The sequence below is a fragment of the Dermochelys coriacea genome, chromosome 1 (assembly GCF_009764565.3).
Source record: "Dermochelys coriacea isolate rDerCor1 chromosome 1, rDerCor1.pri.v4, whole genome shotgun sequence".
In the NCBI taxonomy this organism is placed as follows: domain Eukaryota; kingdom Metazoa; phylum Chordata; order Testudines; family Dermochelyidae; genus Dermochelys; species Dermochelys coriacea.
In genome coordinates this window covers 99,540,011-99,555,787 of record NC_050068.2, presented here as the reverse complement: position 1 = coordinate 99,555,787, position 15,777 = coordinate 99,540,011, and the positions used below count along the sequence as shown (strand labels likewise).

The 15,777-nt window shown below is 39.7% G+C and overlaps 1 protein-coding gene across 2 annotated transcripts; it reads left to right on the top strand.

Annotated features, from left to right (window-relative positions):
• Positions 1-228: 228 nt before the first annotated feature.
• LOC119863204 (G-protein coupled receptor 183-like) lies at positions 229-7,612 on the top strand. Of its 2 annotated transcripts, none has more exons than XM_038421115.2 (2): positions 229-690; positions 3,999-7,612. In XM_038421115.2, the coding sequence occupies exon 2, from the start codon at positions 4,013-4,015 to the stop codon at positions 5,069-5,071; it is 1,059 nt and encodes a 352-aa protein (XP_038277043.1). In that variant the 5' UTR covers positions 229-690; positions 3,999-4,012; the 3' UTR covers positions 5,072-7,612. The 2 variants fall into 2 exon arrangements, with proteins under 2 accessions (XP_038277043.1, XP_043360657.1); XM_043504722.1 differs by having other exon boundaries at positions 278-690; positions 4,002-7,612.
• The last annotated feature ends 8,165 nt before the right edge of the window (positions 7,613-15,777 follow it).

Here is a 15,777-nt window from a genome sequence, read left to right as displayed (position 1 = left end):
TCTTATATAGGCTCCTATTACCCCCCACCCCTTGTCCTGATTTTTCACATTTGCTGTCTGGTCACCCTAAACAATATATACTTGTGGTTTAGTGTTCTGGTATAAATCACTTCCTTAATTAGTGAGCAAGAATGAAATCTATTTCTTGTAATATATGAAAAAGGAGGTGGGGGGGGAAATGGTGAAATCTTGAAAGTATTCAGCTTGGGGAATTTGCTGGGGTTTTTCATTCCTTTCTCAAATTGCAAACAAAGAATGGTATAAATGTTATTGTGCTACAAAGAGAAGCCAGATGAAAGAGCACCACCTTGTCTCATAAGGCTCAGCCCTCTGTACAGCATGAAGCGGAAGAGGAGGACAAAGAAGAACCTACCTTTTGCTGGAGGAAGCAGGTATCTCACGGCTGACAATTGATACATGGATCTCATTCAGTCACCACCCATACGATGCTGACTAGATTAGGAAAGGCAGAGCAGTCTTCGTTTTTGGTCTTCTCTCTCTCTCTGTTTCTGCTCGCCGCAAGGCACAGAAGGGTTTTTACTGAAGCATTAGAAGGGGATTTTTTCAGGGACTATTAGAAGAATATTACATTTAATAAATGTACCACTAATATAGCACAGGAGAAAGAGCTGAGACAAGAACTTCTCAACAGCCACTGCCACCTCTTGGCCACCACCTCATCAGCCCCTGGTAAGCCAGCTCTTCGTGTCTTATTTTCTTACAGGTATTGTGCTTTCAGAGACTGACTTTGGCAGTGCAAGGAAAAAAATGACTAAGTGGTTGTTTAAATAGGACCTTGTCTGAAAAGCATCTCTAATTAACTAATTGTATTATAGCTTTTTTTGGGAACAGACAGAGATCTAGTTTTATTTTGACAGTACAGTGTCGATTTTTGGCAGAATGAACGTCTTTAAACAAGTTTTCTACTAGGCTGTACTGTAACCATTGTGATTAAGAGGTAAATTTACCTTCAAATGATTTATGTAACACTGCTGGAAAGTTTAATCTGCTCAATTTGGACAGGGTAGAATACATGGGATTTTGCTAGAGCATTTCTCCCAGTTTGATCTTTGCTTGGAGGGGTATGTGTGTGTGTGTGTGTGCATGCACGCTCTGTCTTTTCTGAGTGACTTTTTCTTCATATGGATTGAAAGAAGTTTGAGTACTATTCCACAATGCTAGTGAATTACTGTACAACACTGCTCCTCCCAAGTAACCAGGAAAGAGTCAACTCTGATCTGCCGTGTTTTCAAAATGTTTCAGGGAATTTTTAGTTGGCTTTGGAGGCCTGTACGGGGCTCCATCTCAGGATGGTCTGAACATTTGTCCACACCTCACAACCATCGAGTTCGATAGCCTTCAGCACGATTCACTAGCTTTGCTCTGGAGAGGCTGTTGCTTTGGCAGAGCAGTGTGGTTAACTTGCACCATGCCTACCTTTGCTATGCTTAGCCACTATTACATACACACCTACTCACTATTGATTGAATTGAGGCATCTACATGTGGAGTCAGGCTAGGAGCAGGGGGGCAGAGGAGGGATGCACTATGTGAGTAGCAGTGGCAGCAGCAGGCATCCTGGCTGCAGAGGTACTCCCCAGCAGCCCCATGCAGCACCATTAGCAAGTGGTAAGACCAGAAAACCAAACCACAAGTTTGACCTGATAAAAGGATCTAATTTAATCCCACCAAAGTCAGGAAATGGTCACATTCTGTGTATCGTGTACCACACTGAGCTCATGTTTTGCTGTACAGACCCTCTGTGACAAGACAGTTTCTAAAGACACGTGCTATTGTAAAACCATTGTGCTTTGGCACAATGAGGGAGGTGAAGGGTGGAATTCAAGTTTAAAGATGCATTTCTCTGACATGGACTTCTTGTTTGGCATTGGGCAAGTTTGTGTACCTCAGTTTCCCCATGTGGAAACTGGAAATAATACTTGCCTTCCCTGAAGGGGTGCTACGAGCATTAATATTATGTAACATGCCAGATAAGTACTGAGGAGATAACATTTAAATATATAAAAAGGCAGAAGAGAGAGAATAAAATGAAGGGTAAATACAAACAAAATAGTGGTGCCTAAGAGTTCCCTGTTGAAAAGGAGAAAGAAAAGGAAACAGAGCTAAAGAGAAGGAACCAAAGAAACAACCCTTCTCCCACCCACAGAGGCACTCAGAAAGATTATTTATTTTTCGTATTTATTTGTGTAGTACTTAGAGATCCAACTGAGATCCATTGTGCTAGGTACTGCACAGACAAGTAGTGAGAGACAGTCTCTGGCCCGAAGACACTGTGGTCATGACAACAGACGGGCCAAACCAATGCTGGGAGGAGATACAGACGTGTAGGGTGGTGAAGTGACCCACTTCCCTAAGATCTGGGAACAGGTCAGTGGAAGAGCCAAGAAAAGAACTCGGGTAGCAAGACTCCCCATCCTGTGTCCAATACACTTGATCATGCTGCCTCCTGTTGCAATAACAACAGTAAACAAAACAATATTAATGCCTCACATTTGCTCCCATAAAATTAAAGATGGGCGGAACTTACAAAACTGGGATATGGATTTACAACCTTCAGAGTTTGGGGTGCACAGATCTGGAGTTTTGAGCTAGCACGCTACTAAGATAAAAGAGGTGTGAAAAATCTGGGTTCAGATTCTGAACACTGCTGGCCCAAAATTCGGGGGGGCGGGAGGGAAGGGGTTAGCTGTAGGTTTTCAGTTCAATCCCCTCTCTGCCTACTGAGAACACAAGGCGAAAGCACATGCAATATAAGATATTTTGTTCAATGACTAGTTTGTGATGTAGATCTTTCTAGTGGGCTTGGGACCCAATCAATTGTTAAGGACCAAAAAAATACATATCCCTGCAGTATGGCAATTACAGTAATTATGTTTTAGCAGCAATACGCAAAGAATAATAGCAGTTTGGAGACATGACTTCCCATTACAGAGACCCACACAATAAAAGTTAGAAGGCAAGTTTCTCAGTGTGCTGGTTAAAAGGCAGGTAAGGACCCATCCTATTTCAGCAGTATCTATTGTGAGAGGAAACAACAGCAAAAAAGAGGGAGTGCAAGGTTCATTTTATAATGTGTGCAAGTAAACAGCCTTAATTTTGAGTGCAAATAAAGGAGACTGGGTGTAACCAACATTTGAATTTGTCTCCTAACCTTTATGTGTTGGAAAAATGATACCAACTAGTTTTATTTGACACCTAAAAGTATAGGTAGGAGCTACTGATTCCCAAGCCAACCTGGAGCCCTGGTGTATTAGAGCAGCAAATGGGGGACTTTACTAAAGACAGAACAGTGTTATTGTCTTGGGGTGCTTGGGTGAGTATGGACCACATTCAAACTGAGTGGAGAACTCAGGATTTGGCATATACACTTACCTGAGGAATAGTGTTGATATAATCTATAGGTATTACAGTTTGTAATTGTAAAAGGTTTTTAAACAACCACAAATAAATATAGAGATATGGTTCTTCAAATGGATACTTTTCTCCTTGCTCCCTTTTCTGGCACAGGCTGTCAAAACAAAAGACAGTTATATTTTATTGACCTTCCCCTTCTAAATTTCCCCTCCTCTTTCATGTAATTTTCTATTTGAAATTCCACATCTCCCTCTCTATAATGATACCATGTCTCATTCACCAAACATGTTTAACAGGCAGCAACAATTTCTGACACACTGTGACACAAAACCCCCTGCTATTGGTTTCCAAGCTAAAGGGTTCTGAAGAAAAAAATAAGTCACAGTCTTTGTTCAGAATGTTACACTAAGATCACTAGGAACTGAGTTTTCCAAATGACTAAACCTGCTCATCATGGCTCAGAACGTACTCAGTGTGTGGAAATTCGCTGTTCAAATGAGAACTCTCACTTCTTTTGTACGAGAGTCTACTAAAGTACAAAGCCTAAGTAGTTTTGTTATTTGTCAAAATAGATAGTGCACATTATTAGTAAGCTGCTAATGTCATGTCTTTTCTTCTGCCAAGGAGAAGTCCACAGAATGGCTACCACTGCTGCATCTCAGCTAACTGTCTTCACTTACAGCAATGAAAGCAGCTGCGATGTGTATAACCACCACTTTGCAGCGAAAGTGATTTTTTCATTCTTTTACACTGTCCTGCTGGTCTTTGGCTCTTGTGGAAATGTCCTTGCCCTTTATGTCACCTTTCACCGAGGGAAGAAAATCAACTCAACTGATCTCTACTTAATCAATCTTGCTGTGTCAGATGCCCTTTTCACACTTGCTCTGCCTGGAAGAATTGCTTATTACATCTTAGAGTTCAATTGGCCTTTTGGAGACTGGTTCTGCAGGGTGACGGCATTCATCTTTTACATGAACACCTATGTGGGCATCTACTTTATGACATGTGTGAGTGTCGACCGCTACATCGCTGTGGTCCACACTCGGCGGCTTGGCAGATTTAGGAAAGTGAGCAGAGTGAAGTATATCTGCATGCTGATATGGTTCATTGTGTTCCTGCAGACAATATCATTACTCTTCAGGCCCATGACCAAGAAGATAGGAGATAAGCTGACCTGCATGGAATATTTCAACTTTGAAGAAATTCCTAAATTGCCATTTATCCTTCTGGGCGCTTGCATGACTGGATTTTGCCTACCAGTGGGGATTATATTAGTTTGTTATGTGCAGATCAACCTAAAATTGTGCAGAGCAGCCAAAGAAAACCCTCTGACAGATAAGAATGGGCACCACAGAAAGGCTTTCACAATCATACTGGTTGTGCTGCTTGCAGTTGTGATCTGCTTTAGTCCTTACCATTTAAATATCGTTCAGTTCATGATCAGAAAGATACTATACCAGCCATCTTGTTCAGCACAGAAAGCCTTCAAGATGTCTCTTCAAATCACAGTGGCTTTTATGAACATGAACTGTTGCATTGATCCAATAATTTACTTCTTTGCATTTAGAGGGTATAAGAGAAGACTCCTAAGACTATTTAGAACCAGTGGCTCCATTCCATCCTCCTCCACTGGAAAGTCATATTCAGAAAGCAATAGCAACAGCCACAACCAAGGAGTTTGCTCATCCTCAGCTTAGCTATAACATTTTCAATTTGTCCATGTCTACTCAGAGCTCTTATCTTAAAATTACCCATTGTTGCACTGGAGAAATTCCATAGGTGGCAGCAAAGGTGGGAGCATAAGTATAGACAAGTTGCTGGTGTCTTTGCCACTGTATCATCTAACACTCACCAGAACAAGATGGCATGGTAGTAAAACCACCAGCACCTCTTCCACACTTATACTCCCACCATTCAATGGAGTTGACCCTGTGGCAGGAGAAGGGTAGAAATATTAAGAAAAGAGATGGGTATCGACAAAGTCTTAGACCAAGATATATATTTTTACAAACACACACACACAATATCAGAAGTCTGAGCAGTCACCATTTTATGATTTCTGAAACTTTGTTATAACAGCATGGTATTAGAAATTCATTACACTTTGAACATGCATTTCTTATAGAAGTTTATGGCCTGGAATTCAGTAGGTGTACAAACTGTACAAACAAATGGACAAAGTGAGATCCTCATCTTCTCAATAGTCATTAAAATAAACAATTAAAACATATTCATAGTCCTTTGGAAATGGCATGCACAAAACTGTGCTTTATACAGAGCACAGCTTCTTGAAAATGGTAAAAACTCTGTATGTTTGTTAAATCTGGAATGATGCTCTGAAATAGTAAATATTCAGGTATTAATCCAGTTCAATAAAAGTCATGAAGCAGCACTATGAAACAACTAATCACACTCAGTGTTCTACAGCTATTTGACATGAAGCCAGTCTTCAATTTTCCTGTCTTGTGATTGAAATTGTACTTATTAGCATCTATTGGACCCTGGGAGATGGTTGAAATCAGTAGCAGGAATGTCCCTCTTTCAAAAGTCTGACCTCATCTGTATAATCCCAGAGTATCTACAGTATATTTTAAAACTGAAACTGACTCAAAATTTCTCAGATTATCTTGTGGCTTGATATGTCTGTACTGTGGAAAAAGACAAAACAGAACCGCAACTGGCCACAATAATTCCTGTAACAAGTGAATGTAATCTAATAATTAGCAGTGGTGAACTGCTCAAGAAAGAAGTTTGGACATGAGGGGGGCTAAATGTTTTCATTCTATTTTCAAATTTAAGATTGTAAATTTATTTTGAATATTAGGGGCTAAGCATACGTTGGATTGTCAAGTGTGGAATATTTTAACACAATTTAAAGGTTTTCAGAAAAAAACAACAGATCCCTATTTCTATCCCATTCAAAATGGTCAAAAAATGGTCAAAATTGTCTCAAGTTATTCTAGACAAACCATATGTAATAGGAGGTAACATAGTGCAATATTCTGAAGAATGTAGATTTTATAAATTATTTGGAGTCACGGATTCATCAAAGATAGGAGCTCACCTTACAGAATAGCTTTCCATTCTGTTTAGTGTAAAACTGGCCAGCTAATTTTGTTGGAAGGTATTTTAAACTATAAATGTCTTTGCAAATGAGAGTCATGACAAAGAAATAGAGACAAAGAGTTTATGGGTTATATATGGTTCTAGACGTATATAATCATTAACAGAAGAAGAATAAAAATGTAAGTCTGGAAGGGACTTAGTGAGGCCAGCCCACACTGAGGTAGGACTAAGTATACCTAGACCATCCCTGATGGTAGTTTGTTTAACCTGTTCTTAAAAAACTCCAATGATGGAGATTCCACAACCTCCCTAGGTAACCTATTCCAATGCTTAACTATCCTTATAGTTGAAAGTTTTTCCTAATGTCTAACCTCAATCTCCCTCACGGCAGATTAAACAGATTACTTCTTGTCCAATCTTCAGTGAACATGGAGGACAATTGATCACTGTACTCTTTATGACAGCCTTTTAACATATCTGAAGACTGTTATCAGGTCTCCACTCAGTCTTTTTTCCAAGTCTAAACTAATCCAGTTAAAATGCCCATTACGAGGATAAGCCCCCTAGAAAGATTTTGGCCCAATCTCAGAATCTGAACAGAGGAGGATAGATAGTAGTTTATGCTTTGCACATTGTCCGTCTTTAACCTTTTTAAGGAGGAGGGTGATTGAGATCTTTGAAGTTCCTCCATAGAGTTAGTTTATGACCATTCTCCTGAAGAGGTGGAAGAGTAACATTACAATTTTTATCAAACAATCTTTTAAAAATGTATATGTCTAGCTGCTTTTCCAGACTTTACATTAGAAATGTCAGATTCGGTATAAGATCTGGTGACTAAATTACTTTGGAAATCCATTCAAATAGTTGGGTACAACAGAGAGCACAAACCAATGCAGCCATTTTCTCTCATACCACACTGTAAGAAGGCTGAGGGAATAAAGAGTCTTTTAAAAATTCTTGGAAAACCTCACACACACTTTCCTTTGTCAAACAAGACTTTTGCCCCATGATTCTTTGTGATGAGTAGGATAATATTTTTTTTCCCCAAAAGAAGCCTTGCCTTTCAGACTGGTTCTGTTCTTCATTGCATTTTCTTCTTCAAATAAAAACTTTGTCTTGTGAATTGCAAACTTGATTTTTGCATGTAATAAAGTTTCCAGGTGTTCTTAAAATGACCTCAGTTGTTGGAACAGTAGTTAAATCTAGTGTCCATGTACTGCTCTTGCACAAAACCCCTCCTTAAAATGCACTTCTTCCACCAAACCTACTAAATTTAATCCCCTTAAATTAGAAGCACTATTACACACTTATTTTTTTTTAATTGCGATCAGCACCTAAGAGGATCATTATCTAAATGACAAACCAAACCAAACCGAGGTGATGATTACCCTGTGCAAGGGGCACTCTCTATTCTCACTGAAGTCAATGGGAAGTAAAGCTAACAGCACCTTGCAAGACTGAGCCTCAGCTCATAAAATCAGTGAGGTAAGGACAGCACTTTCCTCTATGTTTTGTAGCTTGCTGATGGAGTCATTGGAGTTTTGTTACAACTGAATGTCCTGTTTTGGAGCAAACACTTGAGATTACAACACACCTGTGACATGTTGGATCACAGAAACCCCCTTGGGACTGCCACCTGATTTGCTGAAACTACCTCTGAGCCTGTTTTCCCTGGCACCTTGGGACTTCAGTACCCTGTCTTGTTAAGCCAGACACACTAGCCTGCTGCAAACACAGACCGAGGTCTGGATCACGTCCCCCAACAAGCTGCAGGTTTAACTGAAAACAGTTTAAGAAGTGCTCCTGTCTCCAGCACCCAGACACCCAGTTCCCAATGGGGTCCAAACCCCAAATAAATCAGTGTTACTCTGTGTAAAGCTCATACAGGGTAAACTCATAAATTGTTCACCCTCTATAACACTGATAGAGAGATATGCACAGCTGTTTGCTCCCCGAGGTATTAATACTTGCTCTGGGTTAATTAATAAGCAAAATTTCTCAGATTATCTAGTGGCTTGATATGTCTGTACTGTGGAAAAAGACAAAACAGAACTGCAACTGGCCACAATAATTCTTGTAACAAATGAATGTAATCTAATAATTAGCTGTGGTGAACTGCTAAAAAAGAAGTTTAGACATGAGGGGAGCTAAATGTTTTCATTCTACTTTCAAATTTAAGATTGTAAATTTATTTTGAATATTAGGGGCTAAGCATACATTGGACTGTCAAGTGTGGAATATTTTAACACAATTTAAAGGTTTTCAGAAAAAAACAGGCCCCTATTTCTGCCCCATTCAAAATGGTCAAAAGCAGTTTCATTGTCTCAAGTTATTCTTGAGACATACACCAAAGAGCATGCAGCACAACCTTAACCCAGGTCATTCAATTCTGCATGCCTCCTGCACACTTCCATTTACCAAACTATGCCCTTCCAGCACTAATAGTTGTAGATATTTTGTATCTTGGAATAGGGTAGTTTGGTAGAGGACATGATGAAAAGCTGTCATCACTAGAGGTGTGTATTAATTTCCTATGGTGTCTACAAATGCTTTGTGAGGGAATCGACAAAAAAAAGATTTTATTAAATATAAAAAAGTAGGATTTAAGTGGTTCCTAGTAATAACAGACAGAACAAAGTAAATTACCAAGCAAAATAAAACAAAAACACACAAGTCTAAGCCTAATACAGTAGGAAACTAAATGCAGGGTAAACCCTCAGAGATGTTCCAATAAGCTTCTCACACAGACTAGACTCCTTCCTCATCTGGGTCCAGCAATCACTCACACCCCTGTAGTTACTATCCTTTGTTCCAGTTTCTTTCAGGCATCTCTTTGGGGTGGAGAGGCTATCTTTTGAGCCAGGTGAAAACAAAATTGAAGGGTTTCCCTGGCCTTTTATATTCTCTCTCTTGTGGGCGGAAACCCCTTTTTTTCCTCTGCAGAATCACAGCTACAAGATGGAGTTTTGAGTCACATGGGCAAGTCACATGTCCATGCATGACTCAGTTCTTTACAGGCCGACGCCATTGTTTACATGTTCGTTTGAACTTCCCAGGAAAGCTCAGATGTGGATTGATATTTCCCAAAGTTCATTGTCAGTTAAGTGTTTCTTGATTGGGCACTTACTGTAATAGTCCTTTCTGAAGAAGCTGACCAAATGCTTCACTGAGGCTACTTAAAACTCAAAACACACTGAGATGCAAGTATATAGCCAATATTCATAACTTCAACTACAAAAATGATACACACATACAGATAGCATAATCATAACCAGCAAATGATAACCTTTCCATAGACACCTCACATGACAACCTTTGTACAATATTTGCTGCAAATATATAACAGTGGTTGCAACAATGATCTATACAGTCACAGTTTATGTCAATAACATCACAACACCTATTTATTATTTATTTCTGCCCCAAAGAGCTCAGATTCAAACAGACAAAAGGAAAGGGATAGGAATACTACATATACTACATGTCAAGTGTTCAAGGTATTAAATTGGCCACAATAAGTAACATAATGGTGTGATAACACAATGAATTGTCCCGTCATATTGTAAATATAAAGATTATCCCATAGTAATCACAATGTAATCCTAGGGCTTGATTCAAAGCTCACTAAAATCTATGGAAAGATTGGCTTTGGATCAGTTCCATAAATCATTACATTCAACAGCCAGTTCTGTTTAGATGGTATGAGCTTTGGGATGCATGCTGTGTCTTCCTTTTTCATTTGTAAAAATGTAACATAGCACTGCCAGCCTGGTCTGCTCTCAACAAATAACTAATAAATAACTAAAGTACAAAAACACTTTGCTGAGAAGCAGTCAAGGTGGCTACATGCATAACATACCTGACACAAACCCACAAACCCAAGAAATGTTACACCAACTGTACATATCCTCTACTCCACCCACAGACATACAATACTTCTTACCATTACCACAACGACCATACACCGAAGAGCATGCAGCACAACCTTAACCCAGTAATTCTGCATGCCTCCTGCACACTTCCGTTTACCAAACTACGCCCTTCCAGCAGTAATAGTTGTAGATCTTTTGTATCTTGGAATAGGGTAGTTTGGTAGAAGACATGATGAAAAGCTGTCATCACGAGAGGTGTGTATTAATTTCCTATGGTGTCTACAAATGCCTTGTAGGGGACTCGACAAAGGACCCTGGGGCCCTGGAGATTGGTTCTGAAGCTGTGCCACAGAAGTATAGCATCATAGAAATGTAGGGCTGGAAAAGACCTTGAGAAGCCATCAAGTCCAGCCTCCTGTGCTGAGGCAGGAGCAAGTAAACCTAGAACACCCCTGGCAGGTGTTTATCCAGCCTCTTCTTAAAAACCTCCCTTGAAATTCCATAACCTCCCTTAGAAGCCTATTCCAGAGCTTAACTACCCTTATACTTAGACAGGGTTCCTAAACCTAAATCTCTCTTGCTGCCAATTAAGACCATTACTTCTTGTCCTACCCTCAGAAGACATGAACAACAATCATTAACTGTTCTCTTTATAAGAGCCTTTTACATATTTGAAGACTATTACTGGGTTCCCACTCAGTCTTCTTTTCTCAAGACTAAACAAAATCAGGTTTTTTTAACCTTTTCTCATAGGCCAGGTTTTTTAAACCTTTGATCATTTTTGTTGCTCTCCTCTAGCTATTCTATTTTATCTGACTCAAGTTCTTTTATTGCTCTCATCATTGGGGTATCTGAACACCTTCAGAAAAGACAATCAATGTAGCTAACTTCTGTTATTTGTGGTTTGTCCTTTCTCCCATCCCCTAGCTAGGAGGAAAAGTGTGTGAGCTGATGGAAAAAAATACATTATCCATCAGCAGCTGCACTTCTTTGACAACTAAAATCTCTTTTGTCAGAAGTTGAACATAAAACTTCTTGTTGTAGAATAAAATTCGACAGAAGAATGCAGCTTTTATGATGTTATGCACTGTGTACTCATGGTGCATAAGTTTTTAGTGGTTGAATAACAGCAAAAAAAGGCATTTAATTTCCAATAATTTCTACTCAAAGACTATTGAGCGTACCAGATCTACTCAAGGTTCTTTTGTATGTCCATTTTTGTTCAGAGAGGCAAAGTTTTTTTTAGAATATATCAGTTGATAAAAAAGTGGGGGGGAAGGATCAACCTGACGTGGACAAATTTCAACAGCAGACCAAATTCAAACAGATCTTATTAAAAATTTGTGAAAAGAAATCAGACAAACAATACTTGGAAAATCAAAAGGGCATAAACCCTGACACTAGGTGAAATTTCACACTGAAGGGCTACCTCCATCTAAAGAAAAACAGGCATTTAAAATTATGACCCATATTAAGCCCATCTCAGAACACAACCCTAACTAAGGAGCCACAGTAAATTCCTCTATAATAATGAACTAATAAATATGTTAAATGCCTCCCTGAGTGAGGAGGGATCAATTTCCTATACCACACAATAGTTATTAATGTGATCAGAGCAGTTCAGTGTCAGTTAAGCAAAAGACTGGGAGGTTTACATTTTGATACTTGTATGGTAAACTTTTTGCATTCTAGTCATGTCCAGAAATTATAGATTTCACACAGGAAAGCAGAAAATATCTAATGAGGTATTTATCTGGTCTCCAGCTGAATGGCAACTAAGCTCCTCCCAATATTGAAATGCATAAATGAGAAATCACCATCTCTCTCTCTCTCTTTCCCCTCCACTTTTTAGAAGAGAGATATTGATTAGCGTATGGATTTTGTGAATGAATTGGTATGTTGTGTGCCTGTGTGTGTGTGTATACATAAAGAACTTAGTGGAGGAAAGCTAAGTTAAAGAAATGTGTTTTCTATTGAATTCTGATAGAGGTAGTTGCTCTTCCATATATTTTGTAGGAATGAGTCCCATGGTCCTTGATGTGAAAGTTCTGTGTTTTGCTCCCTTGCAGCTGATCTTTATGGAGAAAGAGAACAAAAACTCCTTGTAGTGAGTGGTGCTAAATCCTGCTGTGGACTTCAGGTAGTCCAGGAAGAGATTCAACCACCCCAAATAGCTGTATGGAACATGTTTTGGTGGATAAGAGGATCTCTTGTCTATAATAAAGCCCCAACATAAACGTGTATAAAACCTTTGCATTTCAATTGGTCTGCTTCAGTCCAAGTGTTTTTTTTTAATTAAAAATGATCCTGTTGCAAATTAATTTAAAACAACATAGTAAAGAGTATACACAATTTTAGGCACAATAAACTTTTTCTGTATTTCATTCATTTGCCTCATATGTCATAATTCACTCATAAAATGTGTAATCAGTTAACACATTAGCACAACAGTTATTCTGTGGAAATCTATTTCCTGCTATTCAGTTTGTATGCTAAGTATATTTACTAAGAATTGATTTAATCCTTATTCTTATCAGCCACTATATGTAACTAAATCTCTTCTGCTTTTGCTCTGAGCCTGACATTTTTCAGTGCAAACATACCTTAAATTACCAATGAGATTCTGAGATTAGATATAGGATACCTGCACAGGGACACATACAAAAAGCACTCATACTAAAGCAGCACAGAGATAACATCTGAAGAACAATGTTCGAAATTTGTAAACCACAGGGTTATATGTATAGTATACATATATAAATCCCCACACTTGCAAGGAAAAAAATTGAGCTGTTTTAAAACAAGATACATACCATACTTATAAAGTCTAAATACCTGTGCCCAGCCACCATACTCACTATCTGACTTTATAAGCTGCCAGTCTAACCTTCCACCAATCATTTTTACATTCCTATGCTGTGGTTTGATGGAGGTAGAGAGAAATTTCTTCTCTATAAACATCCTTTTGCAAAATCTGTACGAATGGAGCATTTTATTATCTTATTTCATAGAATCATAGAATTATAGAATATCAGGGTTGGAAGGGACCTCAGGAGATCATCTAGTCCAATCCCCTGCTCAAAGCAGGACCAATCCCCAACTAAATCATCCCAGACAGGGCTTTGTCAAGCCTGACCTGAAAAACTTCTAAGGAAGGAGATTCCACCACCTCCAGAGGTAACACATTCCAGTGTTTCACCACCCTCCTAGTGAAAATTTTTTTCCTAATATCCAACCCAAACCTCCCCCAATGCAACTTGAGACCATTAGTCCTCGTTCTGTCATCTGCTACCACTGAGAACAGTCTAGATCCATCCTCTTTGGAACCCCCTTTCAGGGAGTTGAAAGCAGCTATCAAATCTCCCCTCATTCTTCTCTTCCGCAGACTAAACAATCCCAGTTCCCTCAGCCTCTCCTCATAAGTCATGTGTTCCAGTCCCCTAATCATTTTTGTTGCCCTCCGCTGGACACTTTTCAATTTTTTCACATCCTTCTTGTAGTGTGGGGCCCAAAACTGGACACAGTACTCCAGATGAGGCCTCACCAATGTCGAATAGAGGGGAACAATCTCGTCCCTCGATCTGCTGGCAATGCCCCTACTTATACATCCCAAAATGCCATTGGCCTTCTTTGCAACAAGGGAACACTGTTGACTTATATCCAGCTTCTCGTCCACTGTAACTCCTAGGTCCTTTTCTGCAGAACTGCTGCCTAGCCATTGGGTCCCTAGTCTGTAGCAGTGCATGGGATTCTTCCGTCCTAAGTGCAGGACTCTGCACTTGTCCTTGTTGAACCTCATCAGATTTCTTTTGGCCCAATCCTCTAATTTGTCTAGGGCCCACTGTATTCTATCCCTACCCTCCAGCATATCTACCTCGCCTCCCAGTTTAGTGTCATCTGCAAACTTGCTAACGGTGCAATCCACTCCATACTCCAGATCATTAATGAAGATATTGAACAAAACCGGCCCCAGGACCGACCCTTGGGGCACTCCGCTTGATACTGGCTGCCTACTAGACATGGAGACATTAATTACTATCCGTTGAGCCTGACAATATAGTCAGTTTTCCATCCACCTTATCGTCCATTCATCCAGCCCATACTTTTTTAACTTACTGGCAAGAATACTGTGGGAGACCATGTCAAAAGCTTTGCTAAAGTCAAGGAATAACTGTCCACTGCTTTCCCCTCATCCACAGAGCCAGTTATCTAGTCATAGAAGGCAATTAGATTAGTCAGGCATGACTTGCCCTTGGTGAATCCATGCTGACTGTTCCTGATCACTTTCCTCTCCTCTAAGTGCTTCAGAATTGATTCCTTGAGGACCAGTTCCATGATTTTTCCAGGGACTGAGGTGAGGCTGACTGGCCTGTAGTTCCCAGGATCCTCCTTCTTCCCTTTTTTAAAGATGGGCACATTAGCCTTTTTCCAGTCGTCCAGGACCTCCCCAGATCACCATGGGTTTTCAAAGATAACGGCCAATGGCTCTGCAATCACATCCGCCAACTCCTTGAGCACTCTCGGATGCAGTGCATCCGGCCCCAGGGACTTGTGCTCGTCCAGCTTTTCTAAATAGTCCAGAACCACTTCTTTCTTCACAGAGGGCTGGTCACCTCCTCCCCATGCTGTGCTGCCCAGTGCAGCAGTCTGGAAGCTGACCTTGTTCATGAAGACAGAGGCAAAAAAAGCATTGAGTACATTAGCTTTTTCCACATCCTCTGTCACTAGGTTGCCTCCATCATTCAGTAAGGGGCCCACACTCTCCTTGACTTTCTTATTGTTACTAACATACCTGAAGAAATCCTTCTTGTTACTCTTAACATCTCTTGTTAGCTGCAACTCCAGGTGTGATTTGGCCTTCCTGATTTCACTCGTGCATGCCAGAGCAATATTTTTATATTCTTCCCTGGTCATTTGTCCAATCTTCCACTTCTTGTAAGCTTTGCAAGGGTTTGAAGCAATGTGTAAAGGCGAATGGGGAGTGGAATGCTGAAATAGCTAATTGAAACCTAATATAGATATCAGTTTACCTTTAAAACCTTGTTTCTTCTAAGTAGTGAACCTGAAACAGAGGTACTACTATTATTTGTATAAAGAAAAGGAGTACTTGTGGCACCTTAGAGACTAACAAATTTATTAGAGCATAAGCTTTCGTGAGTTACAGCTCACTTCATCAGATGCATGCTCTAATAAATTTGTTAGTCTCTAAGGTGCCACAAGCACTCCTTTTCTTTTTGCGAATACAGACTAACACGGCTACTACTCTGAAAACTATTATCTGTAGGTTTCAATGCCTCCAGAACTAAACCCTAAAACAGTATTGCCACCTAGTGGTCATGCTTGAATCTTTTAAGTAACAGCACAGTACAGTAGAATTCTTTAACTGGAGAATGCAGAGTACATTTTAACATTTTTAAAATTGCTAACTTACAGTTAATCATAGCAATCTGACAGAAAAATAGGTT

What these genes read in the sequence shown, in the direction of transcription:
- LOC119863204 (XM_038421115.2), top strand. Translation starts at nt 4,013, where the DNA reads ATGGCTACCACTGCTGCATCTCAGCTAACTGTCTTCACTTACAGCAAT.